The sequence below is a fragment of the Mustela lutreola genome, chromosome 3, assembly GCF_030435805.1.
Source record: "Mustela lutreola isolate mMusLut2 chromosome 3, mMusLut2.pri, whole genome shotgun sequence".
In the NCBI taxonomy this organism is placed as follows: Eukaryota; Metazoa; Chordata; class Mammalia; order Carnivora; family Mustelidae; genus Mustela; species Mustela lutreola.
Window position 1 is genome coordinate 198,990,394 of NC_081292.1, and position 18,973 is coordinate 199,009,366.

An 18,973-nucleotide genomic window follows, 5' to 3' on the forward strand; every position below is an offset into this window, starting at 1 on the left:
ATATTCCATTTATTTAAGATCCAACTACAAACCCACTCTGGTATCTTTTCATATTCAATTAAGACAATTATAGGTAGGAAAGAGATAGTTTCTGATAGCATAGGACCTGAAATAAAACAGGAATGCTTCTTACCCCATAGCCCCAGTAGCCTCAAAAAATCCTAATAGGCCTGATTGGCCTGTTAGGATAATAGTACTAATGAAATGAATAAACTTCAAACATACTTACAAATACTCATATATAATACTTAGAGCTTTCTTACAATTAGTTCTGTGGAATATCCAAAACTCTTTCTCTAGTTTCAAACAAGTATAATTGTATGTAAAGTTACATGTGAATTCAAGTTTGCTGTTTCCAAAAGGCATCCAAGGAAACTAAAGCCGTATTCCTAGAGGAGGTAAATCTACTCTAATCTAAAAGTGGGGAGAGGGGTAGATATAGAAATCCATAGAAATAATTACATAAACTGACCTCGAATTCAAAGAATGAGGGTTAATATTCCTGAATGTTAAAGATTATGCCATGAAGGCCAAACATATCTCAGATATTTAAAAATTATTGATAATGATAATAATAAATATTGAAAAATATTTGTTAAAATTTTAAAGGCAACTATTAGTAGCATAGCCATTGGGAGGAAATTTCTCTGCCACTTGAAACAAATTAACAAAAATAAACAGGAGAGAGGTTTTGTTTCTGGCAATGGACAAATAGCCATTTTTGAATCAACCCTATCAAACATAATGACAAATTCTGGATAAAATATTTTTAAAAATTACCTGAAGTAACTGAAGAGTAAACAAAAAGCAAGCAGATAATAAAGAGGGGGGGTTAATACTTTAAAAAAGATGAATTTACAACCTCAGCCATGCCACATTTTTAAAAAGTTAGAAATCTATATTCTTGTTGATTCAAGGTAAGAATTACGGACAATTAAAACAGCTGCAGGGGGCGCCTGGTGGCTCAGTGGGTTAAAGCCTCTGCCTTCGGCTCAGGTCACGATCCCAGGGTCCTAGGATCGAGCCCCGCATCCGGCTCTCTGCTCAGCATGGAGGCTGCCCCTCTTCCTCTCTCTCTCTGCCTGCCTCTCTGCCTACTTGTGATCTCTGTCTGTCAAATAAATAAATAAAATCTTAAAACAAACAAACAAAAACAGCTGCAGAAGTGTGTTTGATGGAGGAAATAACAGGAGAGGTAGAGAGGGGAACCCCAAATTTTGTGTGTAAACTCCCCCACTGCTCCCCCAATCTCTGGCTGACCCATAGACCACATATATGGGAGGAAGATTCCAACCAGCCCAGCTAAGGATAAAAAACCCAAAATGAGATTTCATATGTTGCCCCTTACAGGGAAATAAAAAGCTTGAGTTCAGACAAGGCAACTGCCTACTAAGATAAAAACATCAGGGGTGCCTGCGTGGCTCAGTTCATGATCTCAGGGTACTGGGATTAAACTCTGCATAGGGATCCCTGCTCAGCAGGGAGTCTGCTTCTCCCTTTCTCTCTGCTCCTTTCCCTGCTTGTGTGCTCTCTTTCTCACTCTCTGTGTCAAATCAATAAATAAAATCTTAAATTAAAAAAATAATAATAAAATAAAAATCTTTAAATAAATAACAAATTAGATAATTAAATTAAATTAACAAATTAAATAAAAACACTAAACTTGGAGGAACACACCTGAATTCAGACTTTCTACAACATACACTCACAATAAATCCAGGAAACAATCCAATATTATTCAAAATATAAAGCAATAGGAAAAAGTGTTCAAACTCTAGAGAAAAAGATAACCAAAAGAGAATGCTCTGGATATAAAATGCTCAGGAAAATATGCTCAATATGAAGATATTGAGCATGAAAGTACTCTCACTATCTTTAATCATCAGGGAAATCCAAATCAAAACCACAATGAAACACCACTTCATACCAATGAGATGGCTATAATCAAAAGGGTAGATAGTAACAAGTGTTGGTGAGGATGCAAAGAAACTGGGACCCTAACACTTTGCTGATGGAAATATAAAACAATGCAACAGCTTTGGAAAACAATTTGGTGGTTCCTCCCAAAGTTAAACATACAGTTCTATGACTCAGCAACTCTACTTGTAGGCATAAACTGAAAACTATGTCCACCCAAAAGCTTGTACACGAATGTTCACAGCACCATTACTCATAATAGCCAGAAGTAAAATAGCACAAATGTTAATTAACCAATGAATGGATAAGCAAAATATGGTAAAGGCAAATGAGAAAATTATCCAGTCATATAAAGGAATGAAGTGCTAATACATGCTACAAAATGGATGACACTTGAAAATGTTATGCTAAGTGAAGGAAACCATACACAAAAGACCACATATTGGGCGCCTGGGTGGCTCAGTGGGTTGAGCCGCTGCCTTCGGCTCGGGTCATGATCTCAGGGTCCTGGGATCGAGTCCCGCATCGGGCTCTCTGCTCAGCAGGGAGCCTGCTTCCCTCTCTCTCTCTCTCTGCCTGCCTCTCAGTCTACTTGTGATTTCTCTCTGTCAAATAAATAAATAAAATCTTTACAAAAAAAAAAAAAAGGCCACATATTGTGTGATTCCATTCATACAGAATGTCCAAAATAGGGAAACTCACAGAGACGGAGAACAGATTAGTGACTGCCAAGGGATGGAGAAGAAGAGAATGGGAAGTGACTACAAATGAACATAGGCTTTCTGAAGTGATGGAAATATTCTGGAATTAGTGGTGAGGACTGTAAAATTTTATGATCATATTAAAATCCACTGTACACTTTAAAAAGATGCACTTCATGTTATGACAAATTTTGTTATGTGAATTATACCTCAAATTTAAAAAATAAGTGGAAGGAAATAAAGAGCAGATACCAATGAAAGATGAAATGGAACAGAAACTGACAATACTACAGCTATCTTGATAAATTTAAAAAAAAAAAAGGAAATACAAATTACCACTATCGGGAATGAGAGAAAGAACCTCACTACAGATGAGACAGGCATAAGAATAATAAGGGCATATTAACTTTATATACCAATAAACATGACTGCAAGAAATGGATGATTTTCTGGAAAAACAAATATTTTCTAAATTGACTGAAAAGAAAGAGAAAATCTAAAAAGCCCTGTATTTATTTAAGAAATCAAATTAATAATTAAAAACTCAGGTCCACATTTTTTTCTTGTTAATTCTTTCAAACACATAAGAAAGAAATACCAGTTGTACAAACTCTTTGAAAAAATGCGTCAAGGGGGAATACTTCTTCTCTTGTTCTACAAAGCCAGCACAACTCCTTTGAAAACTCAAAGAGGGGGTGGGTGCTTGGGTGACTTAGTCAGTTGGGCGTCTGCCTTGAGCTAAGGTCATTTCCTGGGGGGTCCTGGGATGGAGTCCCATGTTGGGCTCCCTGCTCAGCTGGGAGTCTGCTTATCCCTCTGCCCCTCTCACCCACTCGTGCACGCACACACACATACACACACACACTCTCTCTCTCTCTCTCTATGTCTCACAAAAATAAAACCTATAAAAAAAAAAAACCCAACTCATCAAAGATATAGTAAGATTATAGACTTATCCCTTATAAACACAGATAAAAAATTTAAAGTTATCATCACATCCATTAATATATAATAAGAATAATACACCACAACCAAGTGGAATTTATCTGAGAGATATAAATTTGGTTTAACACAAATTGAAGTCACCACATTACCAAACAGGTGACGTATATTTCAGTTTTTAAGAATAAAGGAAATAGAGGTGCCTAGGCGGCTCCGTGGGTTAAGCCTCTGCCTTCGGCTCAGGTCATGATCCCAGGGGCCTGGGATGGAGTCCTGCATCAGGCTCTCTGCTCACCGGGGAGCCTGCTGCCCCCTCTCTCTTTGCCTGCCTCTCGGTCTACTTGTGATCTCTTTCTCTCTGTCAAATAAATAAAATCTTTAAAAAAAAAGAATAAAAGAAATAATAAGGAGGAGACACCAGTGAAATATGAAATAGAAGAAAAACAGAAAAAACATCAAAGAAACCAGATATAGAAGGGAAAAGTCATGATTCTCTCCCCAGATACAGAAGAAAAATTTTATAAAATTCAATACAAATTCATTATAAAAACACTGAGCAAATCAGAATAAGAAATGAATGTCTCTTCAACTTGCAAAAAAAGGTGCTAACTTCTTCAAAAGAAAAGACATAAGTTACAGACAATAAAATAATATCTTTAAATTGCTGAAAAGTAATTCCCAACATCAAATTTTATAATTGCAAACATACTCTTCATAATGAAGATGAAATAAGTACGTTCCCAGAAAAACAAAAGATGAATGAATGCACCGCCAGGACCTGCACTGCAAGAAATGATGACGAATTTCTTTCAGCAGAAGGAAAATTATTTTAAAAAGGAATATCAAAATGAAGGCAGCTTACTTATGAATTCTACTTCAATAAAACAGGTGAAAACAACTGTGAATGGTAATGTAATTAAAAAATGCAGGAAGTGGGGCACCTGGGGGGGTTCAGTCAGATAAGCATCTGCCTTCTGCTCAGTCATCATCCTGGAGTCCTGGGATGGAGCCCGGCATTGTGTTGGGCTCCTTGCTCAGCAGAGAGTCTGCTTCTCCCTCTGACTGTCCCCCTTCTTGTGCTCTCTCTCTCACTCTCTTTCAAATAAATAAAATCTTTATAAAAAAAATGCAGGAAGCAATATGAAAAAATAGAAAAGTTAAATATGTAGGTAATTTAAATGAATCTTGACCACACAAAATAATGAAAGTAGTACATTGTGGGATTAAAATATATGTATGTATGGTATTAAAGAGTTAAAAAAATCTAAGGATGAATGTTGCTATCACCGGAGTAGGAAGAGTAGAAGAAAACAAGTTAACAGATAAAAACATTAAATAATGGTAAGTATTTTATTTAGAGAATAAAGAATATAAAACAAGTTGCTCAAATAGAAAATAGCTAGATGGCAGATATAAATCCAATTATATTGTCAATAATATTAAATGCAAATATACTAAATATTCTAATTAAAAGATATTACAATGAATTCTTTTTTTTTTTAAAAAGAACTTATATGCATTTTAAATATAACAGTTTGAAAGTAAAATTACAGAAAAAGATAAAGCAGGGAAATGTTATATCAGACAAGCAGACTTTAAGGCAAGAATCGTTTCTAGAAATAATTCATACTGATAAACAAGTCATCAGGAAAACAAATCAATCCTAAACTTAAATGCAGCAACTAACAACTTAAAAATACGTAACACAAAAACAGACAAAACTAAGAGGAAAAATAGATGAATCCATAATCAGTGTGGGAGACTTTAATGCATTTCTCTCAGGAGCTGAGAGAACAGACAAGAGAAGCAAGAAGATATGGAAGTTCTGAACAATATAATCAATAAACTTGACAAAACTGACATATATAAAGTACTGCATCTAGCAACCACAAAATATACCTTTTTTTATATGCACCCAAAATATTTACCAAATTAGACCAAGTTGTGTCCTTATGCAAGTGTTAATATATTTCAAAAGACTAAAATCATTTGATCTATGTTTTGAAACTATAATGGAAATCAGCTAGAAATCAAAAACAAAAAGTAATTAGAGAAAAAGTACCCAGTTGATCAGAAATTTAATATGCTTGTTAATGATCCATGGGTTAAAGGACATATCAGAATAGAGAATAAAAAATATTCTTGAAGTTTATGATAAAAAGGCTATGACATATCAAAAATTGTGGGGTGCAGCTAAAGTAGTACTTACATAAAAGCCTTAAATGCATATTTTTTAAAAGAAAGTCTGAAAATTAATAATCTAAACTAGCTCAAGAAACAAAAACAGTAATAATAAAAGTTTTAAATTGATATGAAAGAATAAAAATAAATTTAAAAAAGAAAAAGCAAAACAGTAAGAAGAAAAGAAATAATAAGGAGCAGACTAAATGCAACAGGAAATAAATATACTAAAAAGAAAGACCAACATAGCTCAAAGCTCAAAAGACAATTCATTTAGCAAAGATAAACAAAACTGATAAATCCTTAGGGTAAAACTAATCAAGAAAAAATTTATAAAACACAAATAGTCAATATTAAGAAAGAAATAGAGAACATTACTACATACCCTACAAACATTAAACATGTAACTAGAGCTAGTATGAACAACTATATGCCAATAATTTGGTATTTTAGATAAAATGGACAAACTTTATGAAAAATTAATGAAGTTGTCATAAGAAAAAATAGAAATCTGAATATTCCTGTATCTATTGAAATAAGATGTTATCAAAACCTTTCCACAAGAAAACTGGAGGTCCCAGATAACTTCTCCCAAACATTAAAAGGAAAAAAAAAATTACATAAATACTTAGAGAAAACAAAAAAATTAGTGCACTATCAATTCACTTACCATAACCAGCATAATATAAATACCAGAACTTGAAAAATTATTACAAAAAAGAAATATAAAGCATCTTTATTATTAGCATACAAGGAAAAATCCTTTGAAAAATTAGCCAAGTAAAATTTAGTGATATATCGAAAGGATGTATCATCAGGAGCAGTTCACTGCAGAAAGGTAATGGTGATTTAACATTCAAATATCAATCCTTAAAATTCATTACATTAATAGAAAAAAATACTAAAATTACATTAATAGAAAAAAAGAAAATAGTAATATATTTTTGATAATGACATTAAAAAGCCATTCATGAGAATCAGGAGTGCAAAGGAACTTTTTATCTGGTAAGGAGAATCTATAAGCATGGGGCACCTGGGTGGCTCAGTGGGTTAAAGCCTCTGCCTTCAGCTCAGGTCATGATCCCAGAGTCCTGGGATCAAGCCCCATATCGGGCTCTCTGCTTGGCGAGGAGCCTGCTTCTTCCTCTCTCTCTCTCTATCTGCCTGCCTCTCTGCCTAATTGTGATCTCTGTCAAATAAATAAATAAAATCTTAAAAAAAAAAAACAAAACCCGAAAGCAAACATATTAAATAATGGGAACATAGTAAGAATGTCCACCATTAGTACTTTTATTAATTATTGAACAAAAAGTCACTGCAACAAGATAAGAAAAAAATGAAAGGCCTACAAACAGAAGGGGAGGACAAACTGTCCCTATTGTAAATAATAAAATTATACTCATAGAAAATGAAAAAAAAAAACCCTACAAATTAACTATTAAAATTAATAGCAAGGTCACTGGAAACAAGGTCAATATTGAAAAATTAGCTGTTATTTCTATATACTAGCATCAAGAAGGAAATGAAATTCTAAAACAATAAGATTCAGAATACCACTAAATATCTAATAAGTAGAAAAAATCTAAGATGTGGAGTAACTATTCAAGAAATTACAAAACTGAGAATACATAATATCTAAATAAATGATGATATACCATGTTCACAGATAGAACACTCAATTTTATTTAGTGTCCATTTTCCCCAAACTGAATTACACGTAATCCTAATCAAAATTCCAAAAGAGAGAGAGAGAGAGTGTGTGTGTGTGCGTTTAAGTGCATGTGTGTATAAACTGGCAAGTTGAGTATAAAATTCACTTGGAAATGCAAAGGGGCCAAAAGAGTCAAGATAATATTCTAGAATAAAGACATGAATAAATACAATGGAGGCCCACACTATCAAATCTTGACTCATGATAAAGCTAGTAATTAAGATGGTGTAGTACTGACAAAACAACTTATGTACTAGGACAGTGAGTTCAGAAACAGATCCATATACACATCCAGTCATACAAAGTCAACAGGATTTTCATATGAAACAAATTATGAAACTTCCCTTACAACATACCTCAAATTCTAGGTAGACTGAAGATCTAAATGTAAAAGGGAAAATGCTAAAGCTTGCTATGGACTGATCCATATATATTTGTCACGGTACAATTAAGCTTTTAAAAGAAAATGTAAGAGAATGCCTCATGGCATTCCAACTGGTGAAGATTTTCTAAAAGGCCACAGAAAGTAGTAACCATGGGGGGCGGATAAGCAGATATACAGATATATACATTAGATTTTTATAAAAAACTTCTGTTCATCTAAAGATGCCATTGAGACTGACGAGGCAAGTCAAAGAGTAAAAGATAATGCACAAAGAATTTATATATAATGTATAGGAAGAACTGCAAATCTATAAAAAAAAAAGACAACCTAATAAAAAGAAAATAAACACATAGAAACAGGTGCCTAACTTCATTAATTATCACAGAAATTAAATTTAAAACCCCCACATAAGGGGCGCCTTGGTGGCTCAGTGGGTTAAAGCCTCTGCCTTCGGCTCAGGTCATGATCCCAGGGTCCTGGGATCGAGCCCCGCATCGGGCTCTTTGCTCAGCGGGGAGCCTGCTTCCTCCCCTCTCTCTCTGCCTGCCTCTCTGCCTACTTGTGGTCTCTGTCTGTCAAATAAAATAAATAAAAAATCTTAAAAACAAAACAAAACAATAAAACCCCCACATAATACCCTTCAGTATGGCTAAACTGAAAAAGACAGACAATAACAAGTGTTGCTGGAGATAGAGAAGAGCAGGAATTCTCGTATCTCGCAGTACGCAAGATAATGAAGATAGAAATAGTCATCAGATTTACCCAGCAAATGACATGATGCCAGTGGGGACCTAGGGGACTAGGAAAGAACCACAAAGCAGCAGGATACTACAGATGTTCGTGGCTACTCAGTTGATGGGCTGGTCTTCTTGCAGCCCTGGAGATACGACCTATAGCAGGAAACTACAGACCATCTCATTCCTACATTGCTCGGCAACTACACGTTGATGAAACCCAAACCCTGTGTAACACACACAAACACTGAATGTGCTATGTAAAAATCTGAACACTCTGAACCAACATAATTCAAACCCATGAAACTGAAGGTTCACCTTTGCCTCTTTCTTCTGTAGAGTCTGTGGGAAGCTGAATATTAGTTTAGCTCTATTAGCTTATACCTTCAATTTCTTTTACTGGTACAATGTTAACAAGTATTTCGTTATTTATTTTTAAATGTTTTTCTAGGTTTCGAGAAAGAAAAGAAATAAAAACTAGTCAAAGTCTTATCTAGCTAGAAGTGTGCAAGTATTTCACCAAGTTTGAAGCAATTACCTCGCAAATGGAAGACGCATCAATGTGCATTGTTTACTGAGCCGTTTCTTCTTGCTGGTTGACAGTAGAAAGGGACTCTGATGAAACTATTTTTGAAAAGGAAAAAGAAAATGAAAAGGAAAAATAATTTCTAATCTCATTAAATGTTGTTATTAAAGCACCAAATTATATAAGTATACCAATAGTAATACAACAATTCTGGCATTAGTCTTCAATAGTAGAAAGAGAATAGTGTGCTAAGGTTAAAACATAGTTCATCCTTTATCATGCCCCCCAAAATAATCATTACTAATATTTTGGTATATAAACTCCCAAACTGTTCATTTCTGCATATGAATAAATACATGTCATGTATACCCTACATGTGGTATCTCTACATATCTCTACATATGCTCATATCTACATATGCATTATATAATATATTATTGCATTTTATAATCTATATTTTTTAATGAACTTTTAAAATTAACAGTCTGGGGGGGACGCCTGGGTGGCTCAGCTGGTTAAGCGGCTGCCTTCGGCTCAGGTCATGATCCCAGCGTCCTGGGATCGAGTCCCACATCGGGCTCCTTGCTTGGCAGGGAGCCTGCTTCTCCCTCTGCCTCTGCCTGCCACTCTGTCTGCCTGTGCTTGCTCTCGCTTCTCTCTCTATGACAAATAAATAAAATAAAAAATCTTTAAAAAAAAAAATTAATAGTCTGGGGGATTTTAATGCATCTTTTAAGTTTTCACTTATCTGTATTTTCTAAATCTTCTTGTAACATTTTTTGAACCTGTTTTAATTATTTAATAAAGACCGTAAAATCACACAATCCACAACCATGTCTTCCTATTACAGTGATAACCTATAATAGAAACAAGAGTATGGCCAAATTGACAACCTAATTTTATTTTTTTTTTTATTTTTAATTTTTTTAAAATTTCTTTTCAGCGTAACAGTATTCATTGTTTTTGCACCACACCCAGCGCTCCATGCAATCCATGCCCTCCCTAATACCCACCACCTGGTTCCCCCAACCTCCCACCCCCGGCCCCTTCAAACCCCTCAGATTGTTTTTCAGAGTCTATAGTCTCTCATGGTTCACATCCCCTTCCAATTTCCCTCAACTCCCTTCTCCTTTCCATCTCCCCATGTCCTCCATGTTATTTGTTATGCTCCACAAATAAGTGAAACCATATGATAATTGACTCTCTCTGGACAAGCTAATTTTAAATTCACATGGAAATGCAAAGGACACAGAATACTTAAAACAACTTTGAAAAAGAACAAAGTTGGAGGGCTATGATAATTGAGATAGTATAGTATTAGCCTATAGAAAGACAAACAGATCAATGAAATACAAAAGTGTCCAGAAACAGACCCACACATTGGGTTAATTCTTTTTCTTTTTTATTTATTTGACAGAGTGAAAGACATCAAGAGGAGGAACACAAGCAGGGGTGAGTGGGAAAAGCAGGCTCCCCACCGAGCAGGAAGCCCAATGCTGGCTCAATCCCAGGATCCTGGGATCATGATGTGAGCAGAAGGCAGATGCTTAAGGACTGAGCCACTCAGGTGCCCTGGGGTCAATTAACTTTTGACAAAGGTGCAAAGGCCAAATGCGGAGCCTAGACTTCCATATTCACCAGGCTATTAACAAGCCCAGCTCTCCTCCAGACCAGTGGTACTGTCTGAAAAGGTCAGGGAGAGGGAGGACAGTCCAGTGGTAATGAGAACACCCCCTGTGCCAACAATGTCCGTGGAGAACACACAGGGACTCCAGACTAACAAGGAGCCCCTCTTCCTCTCTTCTAAGGTGGTGACAGAAGAGATCTAGCACAAAGTCAGCATTTTCACCCTCTGCAATTGTAACAACCTCCCCCACTTCATAACTCCTGCAATCCTGCAGTCAGTGGAGGCCAGAAAGTCATGAGGCACTCCCCTCTGTCCCAGCCAGGGTGGTGTCAGCCTGAACTCCCAGCTCCATCCATCAATCAGGAGACACCCCTCCCAGGGTGATAATAGAAGTGGAGTAAAGAACCCAAACTTTGACCCCCTCCAACTTGGCAGTAGGGGGCACTTTACCACAGGCATGATGTCAGAGGGAGCCTGCTAAAATAGAAGGAAGGTTTAAATAAGAGCTAGAGATTCTTAATTCAATACCCAAATGTCCAAGATATAATATAAAATAACTTACCATACCAAGAATTGGGAAAAGGCCTAAATTTGAAAATACTAAATGTGAACATGAAAAGACAATCAAGACACCAACACCAAGATGACACTAACGCTGGAATTCCCTAACAGGGATTGAAAGCGGCCACCATAAAAATGCTGTAATAAGCAATCCCTAACATGCTTAAATGAAAAAACAGAAAACCGCAGCAAATAAACAGAATGTCTCAGCAAATAAAGAGAAGACATAAAAAGGAACCAAGTGGGAATTTAGAACTGAAAAATAAAATAACCAAAAGAAAGTAAATTAAAAATTGCATCAACATGGATGGGACTAGAGATTATGCTGAGTAAAGTAAGTCAAACAGAGAAAGTCAATTATATGGTTTCTCTTACTTGTGGCACATAAGGAATAGAATGGAGGGAGAAGGAAGGGGAAAATGAAGGGGGTGGAAATCGGAGGGGAGACGAACCACGTGAGACAGTGGACTCGGAGAAATAAACTGAGGGTTTTGAGGGGAGAGAGGTGGGGGTATGGGTTGGCCGGGTGATGGGTATTAAGGAGGGCATGGATTGCATGGAGCACTGGGTATTATATGTAAAAAATGAATCTTGGAACACTACATCAAAAACTAATGACATATTGTATGGGGACTAACATAATAAAACAAAACAAAACAAAACAAACCTCAATGGACTCAAAAACAAAGGTGGAGGAAATATGTGGACTTGAAGATAAAGCAACAAAAAGCACTAATCTGAGCAAGAGAAGAGACTGAAAAATAACGAAGAGGTTCAAGGATTTATGGGACCATAACAAAGGATACAACATTCATGTCACTGAAGTCCCAGAAGGAAAGAAAGAGGGCAGTACTGAAGAAATTTTAGAGAAATAATGGCTGAAAATGCCCCAAACTTGGCAAAAGAAACCAATCTGCATATTCAAGCTGAGTAAAGCCCAAAAAGGATAAACTCCAAGAAATCTATGCCAGGATACATCAGGGTCAAATTTACCAAAACTAAAGACAAAAATCTTCCACATAGTGTCAAAAATGGTACCTTCCTACAGAGTTAGGAATTAAGAAAATAAAGTAGGGACCTACCTCAGTTAAGGAAGTAACAATAAAATAAACCACAGGAAAGAAGAAATGACTTATTACTAAAGAAAGAAGCAAAAATTAATTAAGTTTGAAACACCAAAATGGTAGAATTGAAAATTAAAAAAAAAAAAAAAAATCCAGAAAATGGTTCTTTTAAAAGAAAAAAATTGAAAAGCCACAATTACCTAATCTACTGGGACATAAAATCAAGGTAAAGCCCAAATACAAAAAAATTAGTCAACTGGAAAAATAAAACAGACAAAATTTTAAAATGACTGAGTACTTTGGCCAACTCTGCAAATCAATTTGAAACACGAATGAAATAGTAATTTTCTAAAGAAATATAAAATCAATAAAACTGACCACAAAAGAGAAATTTTCCCAAGAAAACCAATATCCGTAGAAGAAATGAAGTGAACAAAGAACAACCTTTCCTACAAAGAAAGACTGAGGTTTCACAGGGGAATTCTAAAAAGCATTTAAGGAAAAATATTTCTGATATTGTATCAATTTTATAGATCGCAGAGAGAAGGAAACATACAAATTCTTTTCCTGAGTTCAGTATTTATAATATTTTTTATCAATGGCTAAAGACTGTGTAAGAAGAAAACCTTACTTATGAATAGCAATTTAATTTAATTTAATTGCAATTCCTAAAAAAACACTGGCAAAAGGAATTTAGGAACACAGTAACAAATCATTTTTTAAATTTATTACATAATTGCAAAACTAGGAAAGCTATTAAAATAAGGCATCAGGGGCACCTGGGTGGCTCAGTGGGTTAAAGCCTCTGCCTTCGGCTCAGGTCATGATCTCAGGGTCCTGGATTGAGCTCCGAGTTGGGCTCTCTGCTGAGCAGGGAGCCTGCTTCCTCCTCTCTCTCTGCCTGCCTCTCTGCCTACTTGTGATGTCTGTCTGTCAAATACATAAATAAAACCTTTAAAAAATATATAAGGCATCATATTAATACATCTAAAAAGAAAGGTCATATGTTTATTACTATAGATGCTAAAAAACTAATTTAAATATATTTATTTTTTATTTAAAAAGCTAACCCTAACCCTAACCCTAAATATTACAAATATGTACATTAGCCTTGAAAAAAAAAGGATCATTCTTAATGGGGAAGCAGTATCCAACATTTTATTATAATTTATTGCTTTCTAGTATGTTCTAGACATTGGTGTGGTACAGATAAAAATCCTATACCCAAGAACCTTATGTTCTGGAGAGATGAATGATAAAATTAATGAGTAAAATTATGTGTCATATAGTGTTAAGTGATAAGGAGAAAAATGAAGGCAAGAAAAGCAGAACATGAAATGTTGGGGCAGAGGTGGGGAAGGGCTCAGATTTATTTAGGGTTGCTGGGGAAGTCTTGACTGAAGTCACTTTTGAGTCAAGATCTGAAGGAAGGGAGTAGGCCATATGAAGGAAGAACAAGTCGAAAAGCCTTGAAGTGGCAGCTTGCTTATGTGTGAGGAGTGGGAGGAGGTCTGCAGATCGAAGGTGTTAGAGTGGAAGGAGGTGAGTAGTCACCGAGGTGAGAGAAAGAACACTTTGAGTTTCAATTTTCAGGCAACAATGGGCAATAGATGACAGAGGAAGCCACTGGGGAGTTTTAATGGGGTCTCTCTGGCTGCTATGCTGGAAAGAGAATATAGAGGCAAGTGCAGGAGCAAGAAGCCCAAGCTGGGATCCCACTCAAAAAACTTGGGTAAGAGAAAACAGTAGCTTGTATGGGTGATCAAAGTCAGGGTTATGAGAAGTGGTAACACTCTGGACTGATTTTTAGGGCAGCACGAGAAGGATTTGCTGAAGGATCCAGTATGGGGTATGAGGAAAAAATAGGAAAACAAAATTGCAATTACCTGAGATGAAGACCTCTAAAGGAACTGGTCTGGTGGCAAATGTAAAATTTAAGATGCCTCTTGGACATCCAAAGAGAAATGCCAAATAGGTAGTTGACTAGATATTGTCTGGAGTTCAAAGGAGATGGCCAGGCTACAGGTACAAATCTGGGAGTCATGAGTATTTAACAACAATTAAATCCAGGAGAATGGGGGCGCCTGGATGGCTCAGGTCATGATCTCAGGGTCCTGGGATCGAGTCCCGTATCGGGCTCTCTGCTCAGCAGGGAGCCTGCTTCCCTCTCTCTCTCTCTCTGCCTGCCTCTCTGTCTACTAATTTATAAATCCAGGAGAATGGATGAATCATTTAGGGAACAAGTGTAGCTAGAAGAGAGATTGAATCACTTAGGGAACAAGTGTAGCTAGAAGAGAGAAGTACAAGAACGGAGTTCCGGGGTACCCCAAATCTAGCAGTTGGGAAAATAAAGAGGGACCAGCAAACAGCCTGAAAAAGAACAATCAGAGTGATAGGAAGAAACTTAGGAGAATGTAGTACTGTAAAAGTCACATGAAGGCCAACATAAGGACTGAGAAATATCTAGAGGTTTTGGTAATGTGGAGATCAGTTCTCAGAAGAGCACTTTCCGAAGAGTGGTGGTGAAAGCCTGGTTGGTATGGATTCAAGAGAAACTGGAGACAGTGAGGACAATTCGCTCAAAGAGTTTTGCTATAAAGGAGAAAAATGAGAGGAGCTAGGGGTGGGTGATCTGAGTAAAAGGTTTTTTTGTTTTTGTTTTTAAAGATGGGAGATAGGAGATAACATTTTTGCATCCGGATGGGAATAATCCAGAAGGGAGGGAAAAGTTAATAATGCAAGAGGAAAAGGCTTTCTACACTAATGTCAAGCCAAGAGCAAGAGACAACCCAAGTGTCCAACCCAGAGCCTAGTTATATTAGTCCATTCTAGATCTATCCTAAGCAGCACTTAAAAAAGAATGAGGTAGGATTTCTGGTAATCATATGGAGAGATCTACAAGATATGTCACATTAAAAAGAGCAAGGCATAGTACAAGTAGGGCTAGTATGTTACCTTTTGTGTAAGAAAGAATATATTTAATGTTTTTGTTTTAATATAAAGAAACAAAGCAGTTACCCCTATGAGGTATGGGGCGAAGAAAGGATAAAGAGGAAAGTAGCTGAAAGCAGAACAGAGGCACGTGTGAGCCTTCTGTCTATACTTGGCTATATTGTTCTGATATTGGAATGTCTACATTCGCCAACATCCCCTCCCCCAACCAAAAAGAAAAGGAACCGCAAAACTCGAAACATGATATGCAAAAGTTAGTCTGTTCAACAAGAAAGCAGACACCAAAGTTGTATGCTGTCCCTTCACCATCCAGCTTCTGCATCTACTCTCTTGTCCTTCTCCTAAGTCCAGATGCTGATCTCAGTCCTCTTCGAGTTCTCCAAAGAGAACCACACAAAAAGCATCTGGGAACAATGCTGACCTTACTTACTAAAGACTTTTCCTTAAAGAACCAGTGGAAGGAAGGAGCTTCATATCAAGTAACTCAAAACAAATAGTTGAGCAATGTTTTTAGGGCTAACTGTTCTCCACAGTTCTTCCAGGTCTTGCTAACTAATTAGCTTCTTTCTCTTACTCCCCAAGTCAATTCCTGTCCTAACTCTATAGCTATGTCTGATTCTAGTCTTAGCAATTTATTCAGGGCAATTCAATTCAGCCCTGCAAGCTGATCAGCAACACAGAGCTCCTTCCCTGACTTTCCCCACCTAGGGAATGGCATCTCTTCTCCTTAGAGAGTACTAAATGTATAAGGCACATCTCAGCTCACTGGTTGTACTAGGTATCAAATTTATAATAACGCTAGAAGCCACATGTCTTGTGAGCATTTTTCTACAGGAACAGTTATACAAATCCTTTCCTTATCCAAATGTGGATTAAGTTAGGTGATAAAGTACGCACTCTTTGGTGAGCTTTTATAAAACTGACAAAGGAGCTAAACACTGATCACATAGGTTGAGTTTCTATCTTTTTACTACAAGGACTATGTATTTAACGGCCCAAAAAATGACTTTTAAAAGTTTTTAAAAGGAGAGATTTGCAGAAAATTTAGAAAACACAGGAAGATATAGACACAATAATAAAAAAGTAATGACAGCTAACATTTACTGCATTCTTCCTATTGCCAGGACACACGCTCACCCCATTTAACAATTACAGTAATTCTTCATAGATATGCTACATCATCATCTACATCATGCAGAAGAGGACATTAAGGTTCAAAGAGTTAAAGGCCAAGGTCACAGGACCAGGAAGTTACAGAGCTGGGATCTAAACACAGGCAATTCCACTTAAAAGCTGCCCTCTAAAGCACTGCCTCTAGAATCTATTTAATTTACCTAAAATTGGGACTCCACTACCCTTTCTTCAGTTTATTATGTATATTTTGCCTTCTCATTCGTTATTAATTCTTAGCATTTATTTTCCCTATTTAGATAATTGAATTAATTTCACTAGTATTTGGTCCTTTCCTCTTCCTCATATTTCTGGTGATTTGATTTTCCTTGTGATAGATTATAAAAGCTATTTAATCATTAATATCAATGCTTTATCCGCTATTTAATTTTCCCAGTCTGGCACTAGCCTTTAATTTTTATAATTTTTAGCCTTCCTTTTTTAAAAAGATTTTATTATTTATTTATTTGATAGAGATCACAAGTAGTTAGAGAGGCAGGCAGGGAAAGAGAGGAAGAAGCAGGCTCTCTGTGGAGTAGAGAGCCCAACGTGGGGCTCGATCCCAGGACCCTGGGATCTTGACCCGAGCCGAAGGCAAAGGCTTCAACCCACTGAGCCACTCAGGTGCCCCTCATTTTTAGCCTTCTAAAAAAAAATTTTTTTTGAGAAAATCCATCAATAGCTTCCTTTATGGCTTCAATCTTTCTATTTTTATTTCTAGGTACAGAAAGTCTTCTCCTATCTAACATGAATTTATTTACAATTTCTTCTTACTTTATATATCCCCTTTTTTATTTAAATCCATCGAAAATTTATTTTAGAGAATGGTGTATAGTAGCATCTCTCTATAATTTTTTCCCCAAATCGTTTTTCAATTGTACCCACCCATTTTTTAGCAACACAAACTCTTTTCTAATTTGAAAGACTACCTTTCTATGAATGTCTTCTATGTTTTTTAGTGGTTTAGGGGCCATTATGTTTCACTGAACAGTCTAATCCTGTGTTTTAATCAAAACCTAATTTTTACATAAAAATGTCAATAAACAATTATACCAAGTGATAATGTGCCATTAGCCAGTTAAAATCAATATTATCATCCTTTCTTTGCACAAAGTTTAAAATATGAATCTCCAACCTTGATGCTACTGAATCTCGACTATCCTTAGTAATGCTTAAAAAATTTCGCCACTTACACAAAGACTCGACTTACCTCAGACAGTGTGCTCATTTCAATTGCAGTTATCAAGTTATTGTTCATGAGTGCTTCTATTTCTATAAGTTTCTTATTCTGTATGCAGAAAATAAAGACCTCTTTTAATCAATTAAGATTCATACATTTAAGGAGATACCATCAGCTGAGAAGACTTAAAAAATAACTGAGATCATATTGAGCTAAAATGGTGCTACATTCTATAGTTCAAACAGACACACACACACACACACACACACACACACACATACACACTCTCTCTCTCTCACCCCTTGATTGCTTTTGAGCTCTCAATTATAAATTTTCTTACAAACATTTCTCTATCTTCTTGGAATAATAATACACCCTATGGAAAATGAACAGTTTGTTAGACAACTTAACACTCAGGAATAGATCAATTTTTCCACTTTCAATTAATTTCTGCTCATTTCAGAGTTAGAACTCTAGTTGCAGCCTAGCTGACCATTGGCTCTTGCTGACCCGTCTGTGGACAGAGTTGGAAGTGAAAGCGATGACTACAATCTTCATGCTATTTGCTGTGTAGCCAGGGGAATGCTGAGGTTAAAAGAGAATACAGACACTCTGGGAACTCCCCTTCTTTCAATGGAAGAATTATGTCCACCTTCTTAAAATATATTAATGCATCAAGCTTTGCTAATGATAAACAATCGAATGTTGATCAAGGTATTACACTGGCTTGCAGGGCCCCAACTGCACATTCAGGATGTAGACTTAAGACACCTATTCCACTACCCATTAACAGTTTGTTCATTAATATGGCATACTCTTTCAATAATTTTTTATATTGATTGGAGATTTGAAAAACATTTTTAGAGCTTCTATAAAAATATAGCTAATAATCAGTCTATAATTCAGAATTCAAATACAATATAGTTTCCATACCAAATTATTTAGTTTCAGGCGAAGAAACGTGTTCTCAAAATTCAGTTTCTCCACTTCTTTTTGCAATAGCGTCCTTTCAGTTGTAATTCTTCGAGAATTCTCTTTCTCTCTACTAAGAGCCTGAGCTAATGCCCTGTTATTGTGCTTTAAAGAAAGTTTGAAGATAGAAGAATTGTCTGTAAAAAAATTTTTAAGAAGTTAATATTGAACTTACAGCTTCATAAGTTTTCATATCTTTAATGAAACTATTTTAGGCACAGTATATTGTAAGTTTTCACTAAAGGTTAGAAAACAATAGAATAACAGTATAGATGTAGTTTTGAAAAAAAAAAAATGTATCCAGAGTTTCGATCTGCAGAAATAAAAGCTAGACAGAAGATGAAGAATGA

At 36.0% G+C, this 18,973-nt stretch overlaps 1 protein-coding gene across 2 annotated transcripts in view; it reads right to left on the reverse strand.

Annotated features, from left to right (window-relative positions):
* Positions 1–18,973, reverse strand: part of SGO2 (shugoshin 2) — a 42,534-nt gene that overhangs the window by 16,242 nt on the left and 7,319 nt on the right. For both annotated transcript variants that reach the window (XM_059168476.1, XM_059168475.1), the window contains exons 3-5: positions 18,585–18,760; positions 17,682–17,759; positions 9,110–9,195 (exon numbers count right to left, since the gene is read on the reverse strand). In XM_059168476.1, coding sequence (XP_059024459.1) covers positions 9,110–9,195; positions 17,682–17,759; positions 18,585–18,760 — 340 coding nt within the window. The remainder of the gene's footprint in view (positions 1–9,109; positions 9,196–17,681; positions 17,760–18,584; positions 18,761–18,973) is intronic.